General features: G+C 40.8%; 3 protein-coding genes across 9 annotated transcripts in view; 1 reads left to right on the forward strand and 2 right to left on the reverse strand.

Moving 5' to 3' along the window:
• LOC100119219 overlaps window positions 1–9,557 on the reverse strand; it is a 33,156-nt gene extending 23,599 nt beyond the window's left edge. For 2 of the 3 annotated variants that reach the window (XM_031921341.2, XM_031921339.2), the window contains exon 1: window positions 9,185–9,308. In XM_031921341.2, coding sequence (XP_031777201.1) covers window positions 9,185–9,198 — 14 coding nt within the window. In that variant the 5' untranslated portion in view covers window positions 9,199–9,308. Of the gene's footprint in view, window positions 1–9,184; window positions 9,364–9,430 lie in introns of those variants that run through there. The other variant, XM_032595960.1, reaches the window with a different exon arrangement.
• Window positions 9,558–12,308: 2,751 nt separating this feature from the next.
• On the forward strand, window positions 12,309–16,164 carry LOC100119179 (ras-related protein Rab-18-B). 4 transcript variants are annotated; one of them, XM_032595962.1, is made up of 7 exons: window positions 12,309–12,808; window positions 13,050–13,167; window positions 13,258–13,575; window positions 13,658–14,829; window positions 14,910–15,067; window positions 15,131–15,317; window positions 15,392–16,164. In XM_032595962.1, the coding sequence occupies exons 1-4, from the start codon at window positions 12,738–12,740 to the stop codon at window positions 13,820–13,822; spliced, it is 672 nt and encodes a 223-aa protein (XP_032451853.1). In that variant the 5' UTR covers window positions 12,309–12,737; the 3' UTR covers window positions 13,823–14,829; window positions 14,910–15,067; window positions 15,131–15,317; window positions 15,392–16,164. The 4 variants fall into 4 exon arrangements, with proteins under 4 accessions (XP_032451853.1, XP_032451855.1, XP_001602999.1 ...); XM_032595964.1 differs by having other exon boundaries at window positions 14,917–15,067; XM_001602949.6 differs by having other exon boundaries at window positions 15,131–16,029.
• On the reverse strand, window positions 15,682–21,208 carry LOC100119107 (protein RCC2 homolog). 2 transcript variants are annotated; one of them, XM_008214004.4, is made up of 6 exons: window positions 20,881–21,208; window positions 19,858–20,429; window positions 18,742–18,982; window positions 18,379–18,657; window positions 17,742–18,310; window positions 15,682–17,658 (listed from the first exon to the last, which is right to left on the reverse strand). In XM_008214004.4, the coding sequence occupies exons 2-6, from the start codon at window positions 20,056–20,058 to the stop codon at window positions 17,488–17,490; spliced, it is 1,461 nt and encodes a 486-aa protein (XP_008212226.1). In that variant the 5' UTR covers window positions 20,059–20,429; window positions 20,881–21,208; the 3' UTR covers window positions 15,682–17,487. The 2 variants fall into 2 exon arrangements, with proteins under 2 accessions (XP_008212226.1, XP_032451852.1); XM_032595961.1 differs by lacking the exon at window positions 20,881–21,208 and adding an exon at window positions 20,712–20,752.
• Window positions 21,209–24,101: the final 2,893 nt, after the last annotated feature.

Below are 24,101 nucleotides of genomic sequence, written 5' to 3' on the forward strand. Positions count from 1 at the left end.
AAGCTATCACCATATCTTACCAGTTTCCCTAGACGTTTATTCAAATAAAAAAGATTTCAGAAATCAACAACTGTCATCTTCGAATCTTTTAAATTTCAAGTGCTCGCAACTACTTCTATCATGAGCATTGCGTGTCTGAAAATTGAATCAACCTTACGACACTCGGCGCATCTCTAATTCTATTACTTCTACTTCTCATCTCTCTCAATTTTCTTCATCGACCTAGCAATACACGTAAAAGGTTTATGCGCACATAACAGCGAGACGAGTTCAACACAATCCCATTAGCGTATACTCCAAGTCCGGACGAAAAAATAAATTGCCGCGTCACTGCAGAGCAGCTCTCGACGAGGAGGCTCCGTCATGAACGAAAACTCGACGCGTCCAAACAAATTTATTCCGGAAGTCGCGGTGCGTCGTATAACTGAATCGAGCACTACAATATATATATAGGGCACGTTACTAAGCTAACAAATCGCTCTTGCGCTCGATATATGGTTCTTTAAATTTTTCCTCTCTCTAATACCCGATATACACCCCCTCCAGACACACACATAACGCGCGCAACGAGCCATCACAATGCTATGATATCACCTCGCGTCGCAACAAACTGCTTCTCCCCTTTATAACTGAAACTGACGTAACAATCAGTATAACGTGTGTCTGTGTGTGTGTGTGTGTGAGTATGATTACACACGAGCTTTGCAGCTCTCGATGTGTGTCTGATGCGCTGCTATACGGTCGGTCCGGTGTTCTATTTTCGTCAATCGGAAAAAGAATTGGGCTTGCCCAGCTCTCTCTATGTACGTACACACAGGAGTCTATATATTCTTGTGTATACATAGGCGCGCACATATACGGGTCAGTCTCTATGGTAAATTGATAAGCTTGAAAATTGGATAGAGTTGATCGCGAAACGATCTTCGGTCAGTCCAAACACTATTTTGGTTTCTGTGTGGCTCTTCGAGCAGACGGTCGTTCGTTACACGCTTTTAAAAAAGCTATTTTCGAATGCCTGAACTTAAAACAAGAAGTGAAATAAATTGGCTATGATCAGTGTATTATTAAGAATGATGTCAATTGATCGGCGACATTTCTCATATTTTGGATGAATTAAGAGAATTCTCAACTGAATGTAAAACATATCCTGAAATTTTATACGATAAAAGCTTTGCATGCTTCGAATGCTATTAGAAAACACGAGTCAAAAGTTATAAACTTCGTAGATTAAATAAATGCGTTGCACTTTATGAGAGAAATCTCATCTTGATATACATCTAACTCATACGTATTTTTATGTCATTAAATTTGTAATTGTTTTTGATTGTATAAATTCAATTCTTTGTATGCAGCATGAAAAGAAATAACTTATTGATTTCAACCAGACTTGAATAGATTAATAATTCTGTTATATAATTAAAGTTTTAGTCTTGAACAGATATATCGTGGCGACATTGACCAGGCGGTCAACTTTTACTTTTGGCTTTATCCATATCACACGATCAACTGAAGTTATTACATGCAGCATTGATCAAAATATAACTATATACATTAATGCTTCGTTTCTACCTAAAGATATTATTACTATGCATTATTTCTATTTCTTGAAAGTATTTCACACATTTAACATCATTTCTTCTGAATCATCTCATTTCAATAGAAAATCTACCTCACCAGTAGAGAGAAAATCCAATAAACTCGATTTCTCAAAATAAAATACAATGCCTCATCATCACACCACCTCTCTCCCAAAATATCAATGAACCCTCCCTCAAAATATCAATAGGCTCCCCCTCCCCTCACAGCACAGAAAATGCAACCCACAAATAGACACCCAAAACAATCGGCAGAATACCTCCTCCCCGCAACAGCATACAATGCAAAAGCCAAAACAATAATCCCCGTTTTCATGCCCAGCGAACTCATATTCCGCGTAAAGCGCTATATATACCGCACGGCAGCAGCAGCTCTCTCTCTCTCTCTCTCTCTCTCTCTCTCTCTCTCTCTCTCTCTCTCTCTCTCTCTCTCTCTCTCTCTCTCTCTCTCTCTCTCTCTCTCTCTCTCTCTCGTTCATCGATCCCTGAATACGCCCGTGCACACGCGCGCATACCGGCCGGCTCCTGAGCTTACCGCTATACCGCACACACTGAACCCGCTACGCGCGTACTTGAGTGGAAATAGTTTTACGCCGTGCACCGGCCTATCAGGAATTCCAATTTCATATGTGCCTAGACGCACAGAGAGCTCGCGGAGCTAGTACGCATATATCTGCATGCGCATGTGTGTGTACACTACATATATAGGTACAACACATGAGCAGCAACAGCAGCAGCCATATTATACACACCGGCGGCGGAGAAAGGCGCGGCGCCGGCGCCGGGGAGATATCACGTGCCTCGTTCGTTGCACTAATAAATTCGTGCCTCTTTGCGCGCACGACTTATTGTACGTATATGTATATAGATACGCACATGTAAGAGTCGTAAGCATGGTGGGCGACACGAAGCAGGAGAGAGAAGCTCAGAATGGGGCCAAGTGTGTGCGCGAGTAGTGTCTCCGTTGTTACCGCTGCCGCTGCGTGCGGGGGCGGAGGCCGCCGAGCTATCGATCGTCGTGGCAATCGATGATTCTGTTACTATACGACGCTATTATACTATACGTATGGGTGTACGACACGATGTCTGTGTGTGATGATGCCGGTGTCGTTCGGTTGTTGCTACAGAGTTGCATTTACCAGCTCTCATAAGATATACTCGCCGAATTGCATTATATCTCTCCGTCTGACGGGGCTGTTGATAGGCTCTAAGTTGTACGATTGATTGGTCTCTCCGCGAGAGAAACGCGCCCTAATAGAATCGAGCTTCACTGTCCTATTAGGAGCCTTTCGATTGTTAGTTCGAGAGAAAATTTGATTCTCTGTTTGTTTCAAACCGAAACGCGCATACTCTCTATTAAAAATTACCATAACATCGTCGCAAAATACTCGCGCCCACGCAGGCGAAAAATAAAAGCTAATTTAATCACGCTGCAGCAGGAGCGGAGCCTAAAACTCGGCGTTAATTAAAGCGAACTTTCAATAAAACAAAAGTGCGCTCCATGTTTACAGAATCCTCTCATTAACCCACACACGCGCGCATCATGATTCGCTCCAATTAAACGCACGAATCTGCAGTCGCCTACAAAAAACAGAACAGCAGCATATAGAGTGAAATTATTTTAATTCCTTGAATTATACAATATACGACACTCTCGTGATTCAGCGCGCCGCGCCGAGAGCGTTTTATGAATTTTCCTCTCTCCAAATCGGACTCGGAGTGTGAAAACAAGCTAATCGCTGCGCCAAACAATAACATACAGCAGAGATTTCCAATAATTTGCACAATCGAATTCGACGCCACACGTACATATCCGACTCCCGGAATAAACCTCTGGCGCATTTTCGGACGTCAGCAGAGAGCAGAACACAGACAAAGCTCATCGTTTCGCCGTCGTCTCTCGAGTAGATTAATAGCATACTGCGCTGGCGAAATCTGCGGCATTCTTTCTCGCGCGTAAATGCGCCGTTTCAACGCATTCCTTGCGCTGCTGAAGAGAGAGAGAGAGAGAGAGAGAGAGAGAGAAAGAGAGACAAAGCCCTTTGCTCAGACATTGCGCACAATTGATGATGGAACGAAGAAGAGAGAGAGACGTGCTGTGCAGAAAAGAGAGCATGATGTCACCGTCAGAAGGGACGATTTAATTGGCGCGAATAGAGGCCGACGCTTCGCGCAAGACTCCTTCTCGTAACAAGCACAGAGAGAGTGTGCAGCATCGGCAGATCGAAAGCGCGCGCAAAAGGGAAATGAAGTGCGTGATGCAGAGGCGCGCACATGTTTGCTTGTACGCTCTCGCGTTCTTTTCAAGATATCAGCTCTCCCGCGCACAAAGCGTCAAGATGCACATTCGTATATAGTGTGCGTTTATGTATTTAAATTGCGTTGTTACTGCTACGCTGAGAAAGAGTGTACAGGTATCTAGGGGCGATTGGGCTCATCAGAGCAGAAAACAAGGCTGTTGTGTGCGTGTAGTAAGACCGAAAGGCTCGGGAATCGTTTTATCGGCGTATAATAAGCTATTGGAGTAATATAGATGATAATTACATATTCGTAGAGCGGATAATTGCGTCTCTCCATACAAATTTGCTTATACGCACACGCTAATCGCGCAGATACAATTGATTTATTAATGGCGCTCTATTATATCAATTCGATCGGCGCGCAATTACCCATTCATCGGTGTGTCTACACACAAGACAACGGCGCACTAATATAATAATTACACGACATAACCAAAGCTCATCGCGCGACGACCCATTTTTCCCTCCGAAATTCACCGACGAATTTCCTCGACGTCGGAGAGCAGAGCTTCTGCACACACGAGAGAAAGAGTTGGAAACCGCGCGGTGCATCTCTCCGCGGATAGAAAGCCGAGAAGCATACAGACACAGACGCGCCGCGTTAAAAGAAAAGAGCCAAGAGAGATAAGTCGAAGGAGAGAGAGAGAGAGAGAGAGAGAGAGAGAGAGAGAGAGAGAGAGAGAGAGAGAGAGAGAGAGAGAGACGGCCGCTGCAAAAAGCGCTCGCTCGCACAAGAGGGAAATTGCACGCCGAGGCGAAATGCACAAAAGACGGAAGAGTAGAGAGAGCGAAGGACATACTATATACATGTATATGTACAACGTTTCTGCCGCTGCAAAAAAAAAACGAGTGAAAGACACGACGCGGGAATGCGCGCGCGCAAGAGGTCGCGTCGTTAGTAGTGGTAGTACAGAGATATTATTCCGAGTGTGAGAAGAGGCATTTTTTATATAAGTAAGCACGCGAGTGCGGGGAAATACTAAATGGCAGGAGGGAAAGAGAGAGAGAGAGAGAGAGAAGGGCAACGGGAAAAGTGACTAATTGTCGCACGCGCGAGTGCGAGGATTGTTGATTTCAATGCGGCGTTTGTTGTATGCGCTGCGCTTTTGACTGGTGGCTTTTTTATGAATCGCCGCTGACAGCGTGCAGAGAGATGCGCGTTTTTCTCCAATGAATAAACGACTTACTGCTCGTGTGTTTATGTATTCTTCTCTTCACGAATTCGTGCTCGCGGGTAATAAATTTGTGCTAATTGTACGGTTGTTTACGGCGGGGCCGTAAAGTCGCGTAGATCGAGTTTTACTTTAACAAGTTTACAACGATATCGCTCGAACTTTGCGGAGGGACAGATCGCGTCGTCGTCGTTGGGTATTATACGAGGCTGGCTTATTTTGCCTCTCTTTGATATGTCGTGCCGGGACGATTTACCGCTTTCATAAAAAGTTTAGAAACACACACGCGAGGAGAGCAACTTTTACCCTGATTATATATTATACGCCGCAGCGTCGTCGTTCGTTTCAAAGGGATCTCGCTTCATTGTTCGTCGATAAAACACGATCTTCTGCAGTGCAATTTCGTTTAATGACACACGGTGCGGCAGTAGGCTCCGGCATTTTTCGAAAATGAAAAGAAAATGTGAAGAATAAAGCTAATAAGCTCTCTTTTTTTATACATCCCGTCGAAAAAGCAATTGGCAATCCGCACACTCGAGGACGAGAGAGAGAGCCGATTGAATTTTTCAATTCCTCGAAAATCCCATGGGCGAGAGAGCAGCAGCAGTGCAGACGCAAAAAGAGAATAGCTCCACATACACACACTGCTGCAGCAGCGGCGGCGGCGGCGGCGGCGGCGGCAGAAAAAGCACGAGGGGAAGGACGCGTGTGGTGTCGGCGCGGCTGAGAGAAAGAGAGAGACAGTGTATATAGTTCGCGGTCCCACCCAAAGGCGCACATGTCTATGCGCGCTGACGCACATGAGACGTCGAGTGGAAAAGAGGCATTTTCGTACAGGGGGAGACGTATATTACACACTGTGTGCGCGTATATGAGAGTCCTTTGAGTCGCGCGCGTCGCCGCTTTGGACACCTCGTTAAAAAATTCATACCGCGTGTGTATACGTTCATTCACCGTTATACCTACAACATCCCCCGATGAGACGACGATAATGTATAAGCGACGTTATAGTCTCGTCGTCATCGTCGGTACTTTTTCACCAATTGCTCCGACTCTCTTTTCGCGGTACACGAGTGCGTTTTAAGAGCCGCTTCTCGTCGCTACTGCAATTGCAGCGTTTGATTCGACGACGACGACAAAGTAATTAACGGCCACATCCACAGATGCGCCATAATTATGTGCGCTGGGATGAATCTTCATTGTGAAAAACAGCTCGAATGAATTCAGCCGACTTTCTGGAAATATGTGTGGGTAATATGCTTGGCGATGTATATAAGCGCGAGTTATGGTGATTCGACGGGGCGGCTCGACGACACGACGACGAAGAGGCCGCCGCCGCCGTCGCATGAATTTCTGATTAGCGGAAGCTTTTTATAGTTCACGCGCGCGGGTCAGTTCTCGGTAACGAGGATTGGACGTAACGGAAATTTTTTTTTAGATGATCGGCTGGTTTATTGGTGCTGTTAGTGCAGCGATCGAACGTGGAAATAACAGATGTTTCGCGATGCGAGGTCGATACTCTTGGAACTTCAACCGCAGAATTTTAATATACACACACACACGGTCGCCATAAAAATAAACGCTTCTATTTCGACCGTCACAGGCTTGTATTTATATCCCGGGGATTTTCTAAAACAAGATAATAAAGCATCGTGTCCCATCTATTAGCGTAAGTGGAGACGCTAAAGGCCAGTATTTTTTACAGAGCCGCACCGAAGAAACACACCTCTTCAAAGAGTAAAGAGGAGACGCCGCGCACTGTCAGACTGCCAAAACCAACAAGACTACAAAGCCGAGAGAGTCTCCCATGCAGGACTCGAAAATCCCCCGAAACCTAATTATTCGCTCGCATCAGGAGTTACCGGAACGCTATGCAGATTCCAACGCGTCCAACAGGCGTAATTTTTCACGGATTAAAACGATCGTCCCTCGCGACCATATCGAACAAAATACGGCACGATTCATCACGCCCGCGTTAACCTCACTCCCACCTCCTCAAAAGTCGATTAATCACCGCGCGCGGAGGAAAGAAAAGCGCCTGCTAAAATTTTCGTCTGACCCTCACCTACAATCTCCCCGCACAGCTCTCCACACGCGCTTCAAAGACACCGGAGAGCCTCTGTGTATAGTAAAAAAAAAAGAGATAGACAGAGAGGGGCTCGTGAGCGCGCGGGCACACAATGACGTCTCCCAATTTAAACCTCGGCTCGAGCCGCGCGTTAAAAATGCAGCGCGGCAGTTCGTTCCCCCGCGCGCGCGCGCGAAATCCATCAGCCTTGAGGCCATCGGTATAATAATATCGTCGCGCGGATCACTCTCTCTCTCTCTCTCTCTCTCTCTCTCTCTCTCTCTCTCTCTCTCTCTCTCTCTCTCTCGGAGTATAAGGTATACCTAGTCCCCTAGGTGACCGTGAAAGTTGTATTATGGCGCGGCGGCGCGCAGGGCCAAGCGGACAGGAAGTAATACGCGCTCTCGGCAATTTCGGGATTCGTTTTTTGCCCTCGCCGTCGTCGTCGCTCTGGCGACCGACAACGTCTTGGATTCAGACTAGCGGAAATAAGTGCTTAACGGGATTGCCGCCTATGCTGCGCGAGAAATTGTACAAACTTCGAATTCGCGACGTTTTCCGCAGCCGCTTTGTTATAATCCACTTTCACGTCATCGCCCCGCTCGCGCGAGTAGTGAATAGATTAAGTATGTGCGGTGTAATTAAAAACGCTGCGCGTTTTCCGGGAGTCGTGCGCAGACGTTGCGAAATAGTTAAAAGTAGGTATGTAATAACGCGTGTTTCGAGAAAGAGAGGAAATATAAAAAAATCTCAATGCGAGAAGACGAAAAAGCGATACACTTTTTAAATCAAAGAGAATCCCAAGACGTACATCCGAGAAAACTGTAATGTAGCTCTTTCAAGACCGCGAGAGAGAGAGGGAGAGAGAGAGAGAGAGAGATGACGTTTTTCTTGCGCTCGCGCCCGGGGGGAAAACCTCGTATTAAAGAGAAGCGATCGAGATAAAGCCAAGAGGAGCAAGAGAGAGAAGCGGAATCCGTATCGCATCTCAACGTCTTCTGGAAATATGTGATTTCCCTGCTCCGGATGAATAATTCATGCGTACACTCTCAAGGCCCCCCGTTCGATTGTAAAAAATCAAAGAAATTCGCTGATAATCCGAGTCTTGTAACTCGCCGCGATAAACGATTTCGTCACTGCACGCACACACGCCCTCGGCGGCCGTCTCTCTGCGCTCGATCGAGCGATTCCGAGTGAAATTTCGTTTCGCAAGAGATAAACACTTCTGAGAGTGAGAGAGAAATGAGAAAAAAAGTAGCCGAGGCCGCTCTAACCCAGAACCCCGCGCGTCCGAAAAACTCGAGCATCATCGTCGCGTCGACGGGAAAAAAGATCGAGAGCTGCAGCAGCGAAGCCGGAAAAGCCCCAGATTCTCTCTCATCGTCGGCGCAAAAAAGAAAACTCTCCCGACTTGACGACTCGAAAAAAGGGGGAAGAAGCTGCAGCAGAAAAAATGACTGCATATCGTATGCTGCTGCTGCTGTGTAACTAGAAAGGGAGAGAGATAGAGAAGGGGGCATTGAAACGGGAGAAATCCCACGTATAACGCATGCAGCTCTAGGTGGTGGCGAGCGGAAGAAAACGGAGTATTCTCCGGTCTTTTGAAGAAGAAAAAAAGCGAACGAACGAGCGACAATGTGTGTCGCACGCGCCTACACACGTTCTCGCACGGGCGCATAATAGAGCTCAGCGGAATACACGCGAGAGAGAGAGAGAGAGAGAGAGAGAGAGAGAGTGAGAGACGACTCTCTCGAGCTGCATCTGTAGGGCACGCGGAGGGAGATATATAACTATATAAGTGTGAGAGAGAGCAGGCGAGAGAAAAATAAAACAAGAGGGCAATTCGCTATCGATTCGCAAACCGCATAGGGCCGTGTCGAGGCCGTGTCATGCGCCGCGCCGCGGTTGCCAAATTTCAACGGCGGCCAGTACCGCTATATCCACCCGCACTTCTTGGAGAGATTGAGAGAGAGAGAGAGAGAGAGAGAGAGAGAGAGAGAGAGAGAGAGAGAGAGGGAGAGAGTACGAAAAAAGAGCAAATATATATACCTTTCGGATGCCATGATTTTCCAGAGCTTCGGTGAATCCCAATCGCCGGGGGGGGGGGGACGTACTGCTGCTGCTGCTGCTGCAGAGTCTCTATAGCTAGCGTAGGTGTCCTGGCCTCCTAGTGCCCCGCACTCGCGCACATCCACAAACACTCTCTGGTAGTAGTACTATAACTCACGCTGGGATGCAATATATATACTATATTCTATGTATGATACACACACGGGGGGAGAGAGATATTATTACAGCGATATCAGGCCACAAAGGGAGCCTCGTCTCCTCCTCGACCTCGACTCTTCGTCGTCGTCGTTATCGTCGTCCTCGTAGGCACTAGCCGCGCCGCGTCCTGCAGCTCTGCCATTTTCCGCGCACCAGGGCTCTCTCTCCCTCGCACACAAACACGCACTGCTCTCAGCTCTCGCACACTGTATACTTATGTATATATCACATTCGCTCTCTCTCTCGGCGCGCAGTCCGTCTCTCTTCCTCGTCGATGTTTTTCACTGAGAGAAAGAGAGAGAGAGAGAGGCCAGAGGGGAGTAGCGTGAGCAACACTGCTTACTCCAGCTCAGCCCCTTCGCTATTGCCGCCGAGGCTACTGCTCTGCACTGCTGCGAGCCCCGTCGGGTAGTTGTAGTTGTACTTGCTCGACGTCGCCATTTTCCATCGCGCGCAGCGCTGCGATAGCTTTAGCAGATCCCCACCCTCTTTCGCTCTGCTGCAGCCGACGAGCGGTCTATATACAGTCTACTCTCTTGGGCTTTGTTTTAGGCCAGCTTCACACTTGGGATTGTGAGATGGAGGTGCTCGTGGATTCGAAGGTAATTGCTTGTTTTCTTTCCTGCTTTTGGGTGATTCTAAAAGAATATTATCTAACGATGTCGAAACGTCGAATTGCGTTGTTTGCGCGCAAATTTTTCGTACACGGTGTTTGGAAGAATCGTCGATCAGGATTTTCTGACTGCTGCAGCGTTGCTGACTTAACCTGCAATTCAAATGTTCTAAGTAAGAACTAACTTGTTCATAACGAAACTTTGTCAGCTCGCTGCCTATAAAAATAACAGTTCAAAAAACTGACTGCTATGATTTTCGTTTTCAACTTTGTTGGTAAGGTAGCGAAAAGAACACACAGTTGCGCCGTTGTGAAACAGCCCGAAGCCGAGCGGGATGAGAGAGATGGAGAGAGAATAAAAAAGATTGATCGCAAACTTGACCGTCGGTGACCGTCCAGTCGGAATGTCATTGCAGAAATCCAAACATTCACGCCCCATTTTTTTCAAAACTCACATTTTTCTAATGTACACAACATCAACTCGACACTTTTACGAACGATCTCGCGACCGCAAATTCCACCGATCAAATGGCATTCCCGTAACGAATGACGATCAGTGACGGTACAATTGCGTCAGCGGTTGAAGAGAGAGATGGAAGCACTGGGATTTTTTAAAATTTCGCGTCGAGAGATTATGTTTGACGGGGGGGGGGGGGATGCATAGTACATTGCATTACTATATAGATACTTCGGTGTAGAGAAGCTGACTGGACCGAACAGTGTAATATAAGGCTTTTGCCTGAATAATTCTCAGAGAGGATGCGAGAAGCTGCTCGCGTAAGTAGTTCAAAGTGGAAGCCGTTTGCGAACAAAAAGTTATATACTGCTTTATGGTCTACGCTAGCAATTAAAACGACGGCGCTTTGAAAGAAGACTTATCGATTACGATGTGACAATGATGTTACTTAATTATATGCGCTATATTTCCCCTTACCAACATACATTAAATTGCGCATTTTTTTTAACGTTTTGGATATCGAAGAATCGGACAAAATTACATCAGACATCGCCAAGCACATGACAATATTCGTTCTTTTTTTATTCAAAAATAAATTATTGCTCAAGAAATTTTAAAAATCAGCATACAAAAAGTTTCCAGTGATTTCTGAATTGTTTAGTCGATAAATCGTCTGCTCTCCTAATGCCCTCACTTTTTCACGAGCTTTTATAATATATTGTATACAGTATGTTCGCAACTGCTGTACAACCGCGCATCGTGGATCTTCCCGGAATGCAGAGCACGTACGGAAGGGAAAAAACACAGCGACTTATATTCAGTGCGATCCTCGCACGGCATCGCGGATAATCTTTTTAACGGCTCGGGAGAACTGCCACTCGCGCGAGAGTTGCAGCACGAGATCGAACTATACATTTCTTACATATAGGTACGCATCGAACTCACACTTTCACGCGTTCGCGGATACATCGGCGTTTTATTATCCGTAGGGAGAAAACATCGCACGTATAGGTACACATACATACATATGCATATAAGTATGCTGTATATACGGGCTTATCTCTGCGCACCTTCTTTGATGTTGTGATGAACGTGGTTGATATTTACGAGAGCATTAGGTCACTTTCGCTCGCCGTAACTTTTGCGGAACGGTTTGGATGTTCTTTTTTTTTAATTGTCGTATGAAATTTTTAATGCACTTTTCGTGTCGCTGAGATTTCTCGAAGTGTTCATTTCAATCGTCCGATGTTTATTTATTTTTGTGTCCGTATGTGACTGAATATGAAATGCGAAAACAGGAGAGTTAACTCGTTGAATTAGCAGTTTGCTTTAATATCTAATGTATATAAACTTGTAAACGATATCTTGTCGGATATTGGACTTCATCGAATATAGCCGTGTCCTGATTGCACTCTAGGAGGTTCAATTTATGGTCACGCCAGACGTCGCGGAATTTTGTGGTCGACTGCTGTGCGTTTATTGACGATAACTTTCCTCGTGCTTTTTTTCATCGGTTAACGTTATTGTAGACGGTAATATGATACTAGAAATCGTTTTAATTATATGGTATACAGGGATGTAACGGTATAATGTTTACCAATTTTCCATATAAACTAACGAGAGTTGCTAAAGCAAAACGAAAAACACCTTTAATTTAAATAAACGTACAATGAACAGCAAACCGCACATACGCACTGCAGTACTCTCTAACTTGGCGAAGCAACAATCAATGAACCTTTTCGGAGCACACGTATATATATATGTATATACACACTCGCACACACAGACACACAATATGTGAAAACCCTGCATTGTAACATTTAAATGCCCAAAAGGTGACGACAGCGCCATCTGCAGTCGATCAGCTGGATTCCCGAAAGTGGATCTGACGACTGACGCTTAATGCTTATGACCATCTGAATTCGTTGCGCCGCGAACATCAGCATTCAGCAGTCGCGTTCTAGTGTTCGCGAGTATAGTGAGAGGGGAAAAAGCATGACGCATCGGATCACTGTGTGTTGATGATTTCCTCTTTTATCATCTCTAACTTCGTGTCTACCTTCTACAGTTGTAGACCTGAAAAATCCGCACCTATATAGACAGAACAAATCGTGTGAAATTTATGCGCGAGAATCTTCCCGAGAAGTGTTACACTGTTTACTTATATATCGACGAATCATCTAGCCATCAGAAGTGTAGGCTGTGATTTGGTAAAAACTTATATAGCTACTCGTCGTCGTAGGTAGTGTTTATCCAAGGTCGCCATGGAGCAAGACGACGTTTTGACGATACTGAAGATTTTGATGATAGGCGAGACCAATGTCGGAAAATCCAGGTACGTTGTAGCGCACTTTTTTATAGTTGACTTTCTATTTTTCTTCCGTACAAGGCAAAAAATTCGCTTGATGATGTCACGAATTGCGACTCAATTGTTCTGTTTTTTTATTGCTTCTCATGCTGAAATTTAAGGTTATTCTCAAGGTTTTTGAACGTTTATGTTGCTATATGTGTTTAATAATTTGTGTTGACATGCATTTAGCATATTGTTTCAAAGACTAATTTGTTTTTCTTTTCAGTATTCTACTGAGGTTTACGGAAGATGAGTTTCATGACAATATACAGAACACTGTGGGAATGGATTACAAGTCTAAGAAAGTCACAATCGACGGCAACACTGTGAAACTAGCAATTTGGGTATGTTTGTATTATATTGTTGTATTTAGATAAAGTATTTCCACGTTTTATTGGTGGCTCAATGCTAATTCCGTTGAAATAATTCTTTAGGATACTGCTGGACAAGAACGTTTCCGCACATTAACTCCTAATTATTATAGGGATGGTCAAGGAGCTATTTTAGTGTATGACGTTACGGACAGAAGCACATTCACAAAGTTAGATATGTGGCTCAATGAATTACATACATACTGCAACAAGACAGATATTGTCAAGATGGTAGTGGGCAATAAAATTGATCTTCCAGATAGACAAGTCACTACCGAAGAAGGCTTGCAATTTGCAAGAAGACATCAGACACTTTACATTGAAAGTAGTGCCAAAACTGCAGATGGTGTGAAATGTTGTTTTGAGGAACTTGTACAAAAGGTATTAATCAGTTCAAATAATTTTAAGTAAGCGCGAAAGGTCATTATGAAACAATTTACAAAATATTTTATACTTTTTACAGATCATTCAAACACCAGGTTTATGGGACACATATTCTTACAAGACGTATAACGGTGCAAATACTGCTGGTGGTCCAAGACAACGGATGGGAAGAAGGGGAATGCAACTAACTGACGATTACGAGCCGGAGAATACATATTCAAGTTGTTATTGCAGTTTAATTTAATCTATCTCCACTAAGAAAGTGCTGCGGTGCAAGCTGAAATGATAGCAAGAATTTATTTATTGCATATTTTGAACTGGGCATACCTTAATACACTATCGCTTATCAACAAGATATATATGTGTGTATATATATATATATATATATATTGTGTACTTTATTTAACTAATTATAGTTTCTGCATATTTTTTAAAAATTAATTACTGTAAAGTAGCAACTATAGTTCTATTAGGACCTAGTTTTCAACTTGAAATTTTTTGTATGAATTTAGAATATGCACTTACGTATAAAAAATGTAAAAACCTATAGACGGCCTTCAACATGATATTTCAGTAACTAAAATTTTAACATTTTCAATATTAATTAGTACAGCACTTTTTAACATTTGAGGATACACAAGTAACATAAAAAAAAACAGTAAAAGAAGCGTTTGTTATAAAAACTTTTGTAGCTTTTTGTATGTTACATTTGCTGCAATAACTTTGATTACAATTGAAGAGTATGTTATATTGTATGACAACATTTATTTGTTGTTATATAAGCTAAAACATGTTAATAATTTTACGAATTTTATGTATCTTCAATCATGCTCGTGATATTATAAATGTTTCAATGAAACATGCTATGTTAAGACTGGTAATATGCAGTGAATTTCATGTACAGAAAACATTGTAAAATATTTATTTGTAAATAAAGTGGTTTCTCAACTAAATTGTCAATCATTACCTTAAACTTCTCGTTATCTTCATTTGTTTGTCAGTCATTTTAATTTATTTTTTATTTAAACAATTGAGCATGTTTTTTGGCAATCTTGTTTCTTCCCAAAGATAGTCCAAAATTCACAACTTAATTAATTCAGCAATTCAAAACTATCAAGAAGTGTTAAATTTAGTGGGCATTAACATTGATAACAAAAACTCTTGGAAAGATAAAATCAGACTTTACAAATGTCTTGTTATGAAGGTTACAACAATAAAAATTATATCGAAGAATGCTTTAATATTGATAAAGTAATTTTTTAAATAAATTTTAAATTTTAATATACTTATCATTTGATTGTCCCTTATAACTGCAAAATAATATGGTTAAGATCTTAGTTTATAACTGGAATTCAGATGAAGAAAAAGAAAGTGACTTAGATTCATGTTCACAATCAAACACAACGTTGGTAAATAGTAGTTCCAGTAATGCAGCCGAACTCGATGAATGTGAAAAGAATAAAATTTTAAATAGAAAAAATTATCTGAGGTAAAATGTATACATCAGTCTTGAATATTTAGAATTTAATAGTACATTTAATGTTAATTTCAGACAAAATTTAATGGCTCCTTTGACTTGGGCACTGAGTAAAACACTGAAGTATAATCCAACAAATCCTATTCACTACATTGCTTGTCAACTACTTAGATGGAAATATAACAATATTACTTCCAAAGAAAAAGAAGAAACGATCGATTTCGTTATTGATGCTACCGATAAAAAAGATCTTAAGCTCTTAGTAATAATATGATTTTATCATTAAAAATCTAGTAAAAATAAATTTAAAATGTTCGTTATTCGTTGATTTATTAGGAAAAAACGCTAGAGCGAGAAGAAAGACACTCATAAATGAGAAAATGCATCATAGCAGCTATGTCACTGTAAAAACATATTAAGTACTTAATCATCAACAATAATGGTGCTGTACCAATGTTCAATATTTTTCAGCACTTCCTTCAAATATAAGTGAATCTGCAATATCTCGTAATATTTCATAGATGTGAATGAGAAACAAATAAATTGAGAGAATTTTCAAACTCATTTATTTTTTTTATATAAATTAAATTTGTATTTTTTAAGTATGGGAAAATAAATAAATTTTGTTATCTGTATAAAGTGCATGAATTTGTAGAAAATTCTTTTATTTTGTAATTATTAATGAGTCTCATACATTTGTCACATAGTATTTCAATTGGAAATATTCCGAGCGCAATAATAGCACTCAATATGAGCAGTTATTGGAATGAACAAATGTAAGAACATCACAATGCAAAAGACGTTCGCAGTACATCTCAGCAGTATAAGTGTACAGTGTTAAATTTGTGTAAAATCCTTGATCACAAAATTAAGAAAAAAATGTTGATCTCTTACAATTATTATATCGAAGACTGTTCGAGTAATCGCAACTCGAGCACGGATACCACATGTAAATTTGTTTTCCAAAGTGAAAACGCGATTGAAAAATGTATAACATTTGCATCAGATACTGCACGTATGCGTTGACCACGGAGTTACAATAGTACAGTTAGCTATGGCCATTATCTAAAACACTTTCAGACTTTATTCCCCAAAGTTGGTAAATTTTATCCTGCCCTGTATAATAATATAATAGGCAACAATAAATGCTTTACTAAAAAGTTCATGCTCTGTAGTTATTAATATAATATGTATGTGAAGGAAAACATTCTATGTTAATATTTACTTGCAAGGTACGATCAAGCTATGCTGGGTTTTATCTTAGATTATTTAAATATAAATTGACTTATTTTATTAATTATAAATATTTTAAGTCTTATTACCAATCAGTTTAAATTTTATCATCACAGGAAATTTACAGTTGAGAAGTCTATCAAATATACACGTTGCATAATGCTTGAAAAATGATTACAATATTTACATTAATATTTTGACTAGTGATCAGTTCTGGACTATTTCTTCACTTGTCAAAATAACATTATAAATACACTCGACATTTTCCATTCTAGCTTTACATTTACTGTTTTACTTTTCTACTTAATGTGGCAACAAATGTACAGATATAGTTATAACGTGAAAAGTAAATAGTTTAAAACAATATTTTGCTGTGACGTTACAAACAGTTCAACAATCTGTTTGTAATATTTTAACACAAAGTATTGTTCTATTTCTTTTCTATTTACAATACACTTTCATGACTATATTTATAAAATTGTGATACATCCATTTAAATAATAAGTAAAAATATTTGAAATGATCAAATATTCTTTCAATTAATTCAAGATTGAAAAATATAAAATGCGAAATCAGTATCCAGCACATTTTGCCGTACACTTGTCTGGTATAATGTTGCAGCGAATCTTAATAAAATAGCAACGTATCAAAATATATGTTTGCCTCTATTTGTTTGTCTATATCTTGAGCTATTAATAAAATAACGGCCTTTTCCGATAATCAAAGTTTCTCCGCGCAATTTTTAAGTATGTAAAGTGGAAGTACAAGTGGAGAAGTAGTAAGTCCATGGACGTTTTATAAAAAGTGAACAGTAAATAATTAAGATGTTCAGACCCTAACAATAATGTCAAGTTCTACGGAAAACGATTGATTAAAAAAGAGTTAATGGAAAGTGCTTTGATGATTAAAACATTCTAGTAATAACATACAATTTCAAAGTTAAAAATTAAAAGCGAGAGCATCATCTGTACGCCAAATCAATTTTGAGATCTATGGAGAAGTAGAGAATCAGGCATAAGAAAAATTATCTAATTCTCTCCTCATAAAAAAAAACATAAATAAAATAATACCCTCCATCGTTTATTCTTTGCAGCTTAAAAGAGAATTCCTGCTCGGATCAATCAATTCCTCATTGAACAGTATACAAAATTGGAAAGTATAATTATTTCAATGCAATGCTTTTTCGTTGTTTTGTCACATTAAACAGAATATGATTGAAGTTTTTCAATCTTAGCCTTCTCTTCTTCAGATTCATCTCGACAGATCATTAAGGTATGAGAGAGTCCACACGTGACAGCTGTGATGTACAAACCTTCCAAGGCCTTTACTTCCATTGGTGTAGTGGAGGATTTCCGCATCTCACCAAAACCCTGTTACAATAATTTTGATTATTATACTTGTTTATTATTCAGTAAATGAAAAGGTCAGAGTTAATATTTGATAATAAACTTACCAATTCACCGAATGTAGGACTGCATCCCCAAGCTATTACCGATTCGTCAGCTCCAACAACGACGCTGGTCTGCGAACAAGCCACACATCTTATATCCCATCCAGACAAGTCTTGGATGGGCTTTGGATACATGTTGGCCTCGCCGGTACGTTTCGCCTGTCCGAACAACAGCATAGTACCGTGCACATTCAAGACCAAACTGAAGGTGCTGCCACAGAAGACGGCTTTAGCACCTCGATTCGGTGGCTCCAAATACTTGATGAGCCTAGGCACGAGCTCGTCGCGCTGTTCGTTGTGACCGAGACGACCAAAGCCGCCGAAACCCCAAGAGAAGGAGCGATTTTTGCTGTCGATAGCCACCACATGCTGATACCCGCAACTGAAATCTGTGATCTCTACGCCATCCAGAGGCGTGATGTGGCCATCCTTGGTTCGCTCGACATAGATGACGATTCGCTTTGGCGCTTTTTCAAAATGAAAAGCCAATTTTGTACTGGTTACAAAATATTTTCCATCCGTATTGTGACCCAGTACACCATATTCTGGTGTTCCAAAGGAGTGTAATCCACCTATTGATTGTCCAAGTTAATTAATGTGATCATACATCAAAATCAATAAAGCAACGTCTGATAATTACCTTTGACATCTAAGATCATGGAGAAGTCAGCCCCACATCCAACTTTTACAATAGGGGGGCCACTGTATTTAACCTTGGTTGCAGTAATAATCATAGCATCTGTCTTTCCAACTCCGCACTGGCCCAAATTGTTAGCCCCAGCACCATATACGATACCACGACTAGTGAGAAACAGCGTATGGTTACGTCCACAAGCTGCTCCTATAACTGTATGTCCTTTCAATGCTTCTACTTCAGTGGGATCATCTCGACGTTTTGTGTCACCAAGTCCCAATTGACCTAAAATAATATTGAATATTGTTCAACTGTTGTTCATACTCATGATTCGATAACTTATTTAGTATGTAGTGAAAATGCAAATACCTTTATCATTTCTACCAAATACTAAGCATCTATTATCTTCAGTAACAATCACACTGTGAGATGCAGCAGGTCCTGAGGCTACCAATCTTACTCTTGCTCCGTTCAAATTCTTAAAAGTGTGAGGAGTCCATAAACTACGACCAATGTTAGCCTTTGCTCCTTTTGGTGGCGCCTTTCGCCCGGCTATGTCCCAGTTGGTCAGGCCACACATCAGCAATGTTCCAGCCTTGCCCCATCCTCCCTAAAATGTATAAACAATCGATTAAGTTATTGAACTTTATTTGATTTCAATGAATATCAACATTAAAGAATGAAACTTTGCTAAACATATAAACTCTAAGTCATAAACTTCATAAGCAATGCAGGGACAAATATGAGGTAATCACAAAGAGTACATGTACCAACACCTGTCATTGTACAAAGTCAACCACAATGAAAAGAAGTGACAAAACACATCACAGCCAATCCCGGATATTAACGAAAAAAGAAAGAATATTGTAATTTATACGCGAAAAACGAGAAAAAACAAAAAATGAAACAAGTACAGGGAGTATATAAACAGAGCGAGCAACAAATTGCTAACGAAGAAAAATATAGTGAACATGATATACGGCATGTATAGCGAACGTAGCAAGAAAATCTCACATCTGCTGCAAAATGCCAGCTCGATAGCAGAAAAATTGCATAATTCCATCGCGGCTTTCTCTCTATGCTCGCATATACGCGGCCCGTATATCTCCGTCTCTCTCTCTCTCTCTCTCTCGCTCTCTCTCTCTCTCTCTCTCTCTCTCGCTCTTTTGGCTGTCGAGTACAGCGTGTGCGTACGCGTACAGCACACACAGGCGAAAACCAAAAATAACCGCCACAACCAGTTCGAATTATAAAAACGTAACCTTCAAATTCGCAACTCCATTTAGGAGTGGAATAATGCATCATTCCGCAGGAAACAACACAACGCGCTTCGTCATCTCCCAAGCGGCGCGCATATAGCGTGTATAACGGCTCGTGCATCGGGAAAAAAGGGACGCTCCGTTAGGATAACCGCGGCGGCGGCGACGCTCGCGCGAAAGAAAGGAGGAAGAAGGATAATAAGTAACACGTATATGCAGGACGTACCTCTGGCGCGGGAAGCTCGGGAATGCTGGCGAGGTCGGCGAGATCGTCCTCGGCGGCGTCCTCACCGTCGGCGTTCTCCTGGTGCTCGGCATCCTCGACTTCGGAGTCGTGCTCGCTCGAGATGTCCTCCTCGTCGTACTCGACCTTGCGCGACTTGCTCTTGGCTTTGCTCTTGCTCGCGGGTTTCCTCTTGGAAGACATCCTGACGCGATGTGTGTGTATACAACAAACCGAACTGAAGGAGGATGCGCACTAACTACTGTACTCTGCAGGCCGCGCGTTGTTGTTGATGCTGATCTGCAGCTGCTCTGCCGGGCGTAGAGAGAGACGACGGACGTACGGACGGACACACACAGCACGCTCTCTGCGCGGACACAATTTTTTCGGAGAGACGCGCCGCTAGCTCTGTCTCTCTTCAGATGCGGCGGCGGTAGAGAAAGAGAGAGAATGCAATGCAGTGTAGCTGAGCGATGATGTGTGCGCGGCAGTGGCGCCTTTTTATTTTAGGCTGCTTTTACAACGCCACTTCTCTCGGCGTCCTTTATGCGGTGGTTAGGCCGATCCTGCAATTGCTATTTTGTAAGGATATTCGTTAGAATGAAGTTTATTTTAATCGATGGTTGCGCGAGAGGGAAGGTTTGCATTCAAACTGCTAATACTGTGTGCATGTGGTATGTCAATTTTATCTTTATGCTATTATATGTACTAATATCTACAGACTTAATTACAAGCGTGGGATATTTAAGCATCCTAAAATTATTAATACTAAATTGGCTCCTTGAATAACAATTAATTAATAACTAATAAGCTAATGTGACAACATAAACAATAACGAAAGATTATAAAACGCTTACAATTTCTAAGAGAAAATCAACAAAACATTAATCTCTAACGTCACAACAATTATATACAGATTCCTTCTCTTTTCCTATATATCCTTTTTCCCGACCGCCGCTTCAGTTGACCGCAAGCGCGAGAAAAAGAGACAGAGTTATACAACGCTGTAGTATAATGCGCACATACCTCTCGCTCCCTCTGACTCTTGTTTCTCGGAAGATGCCAAATGCTATTCCCGGTCCTAGGACAGCAGCTGCTACTGCCAGGTAGATTGTACCTATACTATTTTCACCTGTCCGTGCGCGTGTAATGCCTCTTCCGCTTGACTTTGAAAACGAGAGTTTAGGGGGCGGGAAACTACACTGAAAAAGCGCGCGTTTTTCGATATTACTGTACCTATAGTTCACTGCAGTTCACCTATAATATGCATAACTATGCGAGAGTATGGTAACCCGTGGTATAAAAGCATATACCGGATCATCGAGAAGAGATGTATAAAGTGACATTTATCGCTGTAATGGCGGTGATGAGCAGCAGCAACAGCCGGGATGCGAGAGCCGCATTGGAGCGAGCATCACACACACCCACACATCCACACACACACACACACACACACACACATATATATATATATATATATATATATATATATATATATATAATAATAATAATAATAATAAAAACAAGCTTGTGCATATGGCCACCTGGCGCTCGAAAATCATAATAAAAATAACAGCGCGAGCTCCGGAGATAAATGTAATATAAGCGCTCGCAGTGAAGTGCTTTTACCAGCTCTTTTCTTACTCATGCTTTGCAGGCTGCGATATGTTATGTATAGAGAAGGTGCACTTGAATTGCAGCGGGTTGCGCAGGCGCATGCGCTTTGAAACTGCCGCCAAAGTTTTCTACACGTGTGTCCGATCGGTCTGTATAAATATTACATAAAATATATTTAATTCGACTAAAGGATATATCACGCAGTTCGTTTTAGAAAGATCAAAAAATTAACATTATTGTTAATTCGTAGAGGATAATTTAGCTTACATCAAACCTAAAATTTGTGAGCTGGACAACTCAGTCGCAGAATCAGTGACAATACTGTTCTGGTGTTGTATTTACGAAGAGCAGTGTGGTGTAAATGTTAAAATCTTTAAAAGTATTCGGTATAAAGTGATCAAGGTGTTTCGAATGTTGATCGCCTTTCTTGAGATGATACAACAGACATGGGCTGCACGTGGAAGTTTGAATTTTCACGCACAATTGTGAATACTTCATCTATAATGGTGTTCTGTACAAAGTCATCATTGATTCTGGATGACGTGGTTTGATTGACAAGATTTTATGCGCATTAGGTGTCTTATCGCATGCACATCAGTTATATTAACAATATGGGCCGGGAAAATATTCTTGTAACAAGATAAGAGTTTTCAAAATGAGTCTATATTTTTACGATAATGTGGATATCCGATATACGACTGTTTTTAAATCCAAACAGATACAGTTTCGTTTGTTGTCAGAAACCTTCGCAAAACGTATTTTTAACATACCTATATAATAACCTATACTATTATGTAGCATGTGTTCTAAAGTTCATAGAAAAACTCCGAAATAAGGTGATTGACTCGAACTTTTTATCTATTTGCGATTTCTCTTTTTTGTTTCCAGTATAATGTTTAATCATAATTTTAATGTATTCAAACCTATAACATGTCTTTCATTTCATTTAACTGAAATTAAATCTTTACAGTATAGAAATTCAGGAAATAATAGATAGTTTTATTGTTTTCTCGAATACGATTATATACGCAATAATATAAATATAATATCAACTTGACATGCCTCACAAAAAAAATGTAAATATAGCCTGACACATATATCTTAATATTTGTCTCCAAAATACAATGAGCCTATTACTCAATCGGTATTTTATTGATATCGCAAAGCCATATATATATATATATATATATATATATATATATATAATCTTGAAATATTTGTATAATGTGTCGCGTGTCGTTTATTACTTTACAAATGGTAGAGAATACGGTAGAAAAAGTGCACGGCATTTTATGATTAAGGCAATAACAATTAAAGGTATGCAAGTTGACGCATCGCTGGTATTTTTCCGTAAGCGCACGAAAATCCTCCCAATCAAGATCAAACAAATAAACAGCAAAATTCATCGCACAATAGGAAAGAATTTTCAATCCCCAAACAAATAAAGCACCGAGATCGAGCTGAACAGTCTTATCGAATTGCATTATCTCCATCAGGAAAGCAAAAACAAATTCTGTTTAACACACTTTTTTTAGACCCAATTATTCTTTGTGTATTAATAAAAAACTGTTGAGAAAGTTGTAAACATTGATGTTTAAATTCATTGTACTATATTCAATATGAATTACTGCGAATACATGGGAACATGATACAATAATAAAATTATATCTTGCGCGCCTATACTATTTTATTAAATTATTCCCTTTGAATTTTGATACCATAAACGACAATTTAAATCGACTTTCGTCATATATAGGTTTATAATAAAAGAACATTCTGGACATACATGCTATACTTTTATATGGATAACAAGCTTATCTTAACAAAGCGTCGCCGACTGAATAATAAAAGAAAAAAGTGTTTGGTTTGTCTAATAAGTTATATAAACACCGTATTATAGTCATCGTCAATTTTTACTAATAATACAAGCAACAATCGCCATTCCATTTAGGCAGTAAAGTGGACACACGGTCGCATTGTTAGTTTACAACGTACATCCGCGTAATATTGTAAAAATAAAAAATAATAATAAAAAGTGAAATTTTTAAAAAATATAAAAAAAAATTTTCGAGAATTGTACATAATATCACAATGCCAACTGCGCATCCGCGTTTCCAACTATCCGACAAAAATAGTTATTTCAAAAGTGTCGCGTGCATAGACACCTCTGTTATATAGAGTCGTTCCTCCAACAAGTCATCAACGCTGCCTCCAAAAAAAGAAAAAACCTTCCAACGCACAGAGGTAGTTAATATTCGTACGAAAATTCCGCTTTCCCACGTAACAAACTCATCAGCCCCGAAAAAACTCGACCGATTAGGCACATCAATATATTATATCGGTCAAGAAGCGGAGAGTCTCATCGCCTCCTTTTCTTCCTTATCTCGAGTCCCAAAAGTCATTATAGCGATTCCCAGTACGCGTCATCCGAATTTCGAATCGAGAACCTTCAAGGTGATTATTGCATTCCTCAGCGCATATATACATATATCTCCTCAACTCAATAATCTCGCTATATATTCAGCGATAAAGTTCCTAGCGCCAGTTCAACAACTGCATCGCAAAAGACGCTCTCGCAGCACGCGATTCGCAATAAGCCGCGCACGAGATAGAGCTGATAAAAGTCGAGC

Source organism: Nasonia vitripennis, chromosome 1, assembly GCF_009193385.2.
Source record: "Nasonia vitripennis strain AsymCx chromosome 1, Nvit_psr_1.1, whole genome shotgun sequence".
Taxonomy (NCBI): Eukaryota; Metazoa; Arthropoda; class Insecta; order Hymenoptera; family Pteromalidae; genus Nasonia; species Nasonia vitripennis.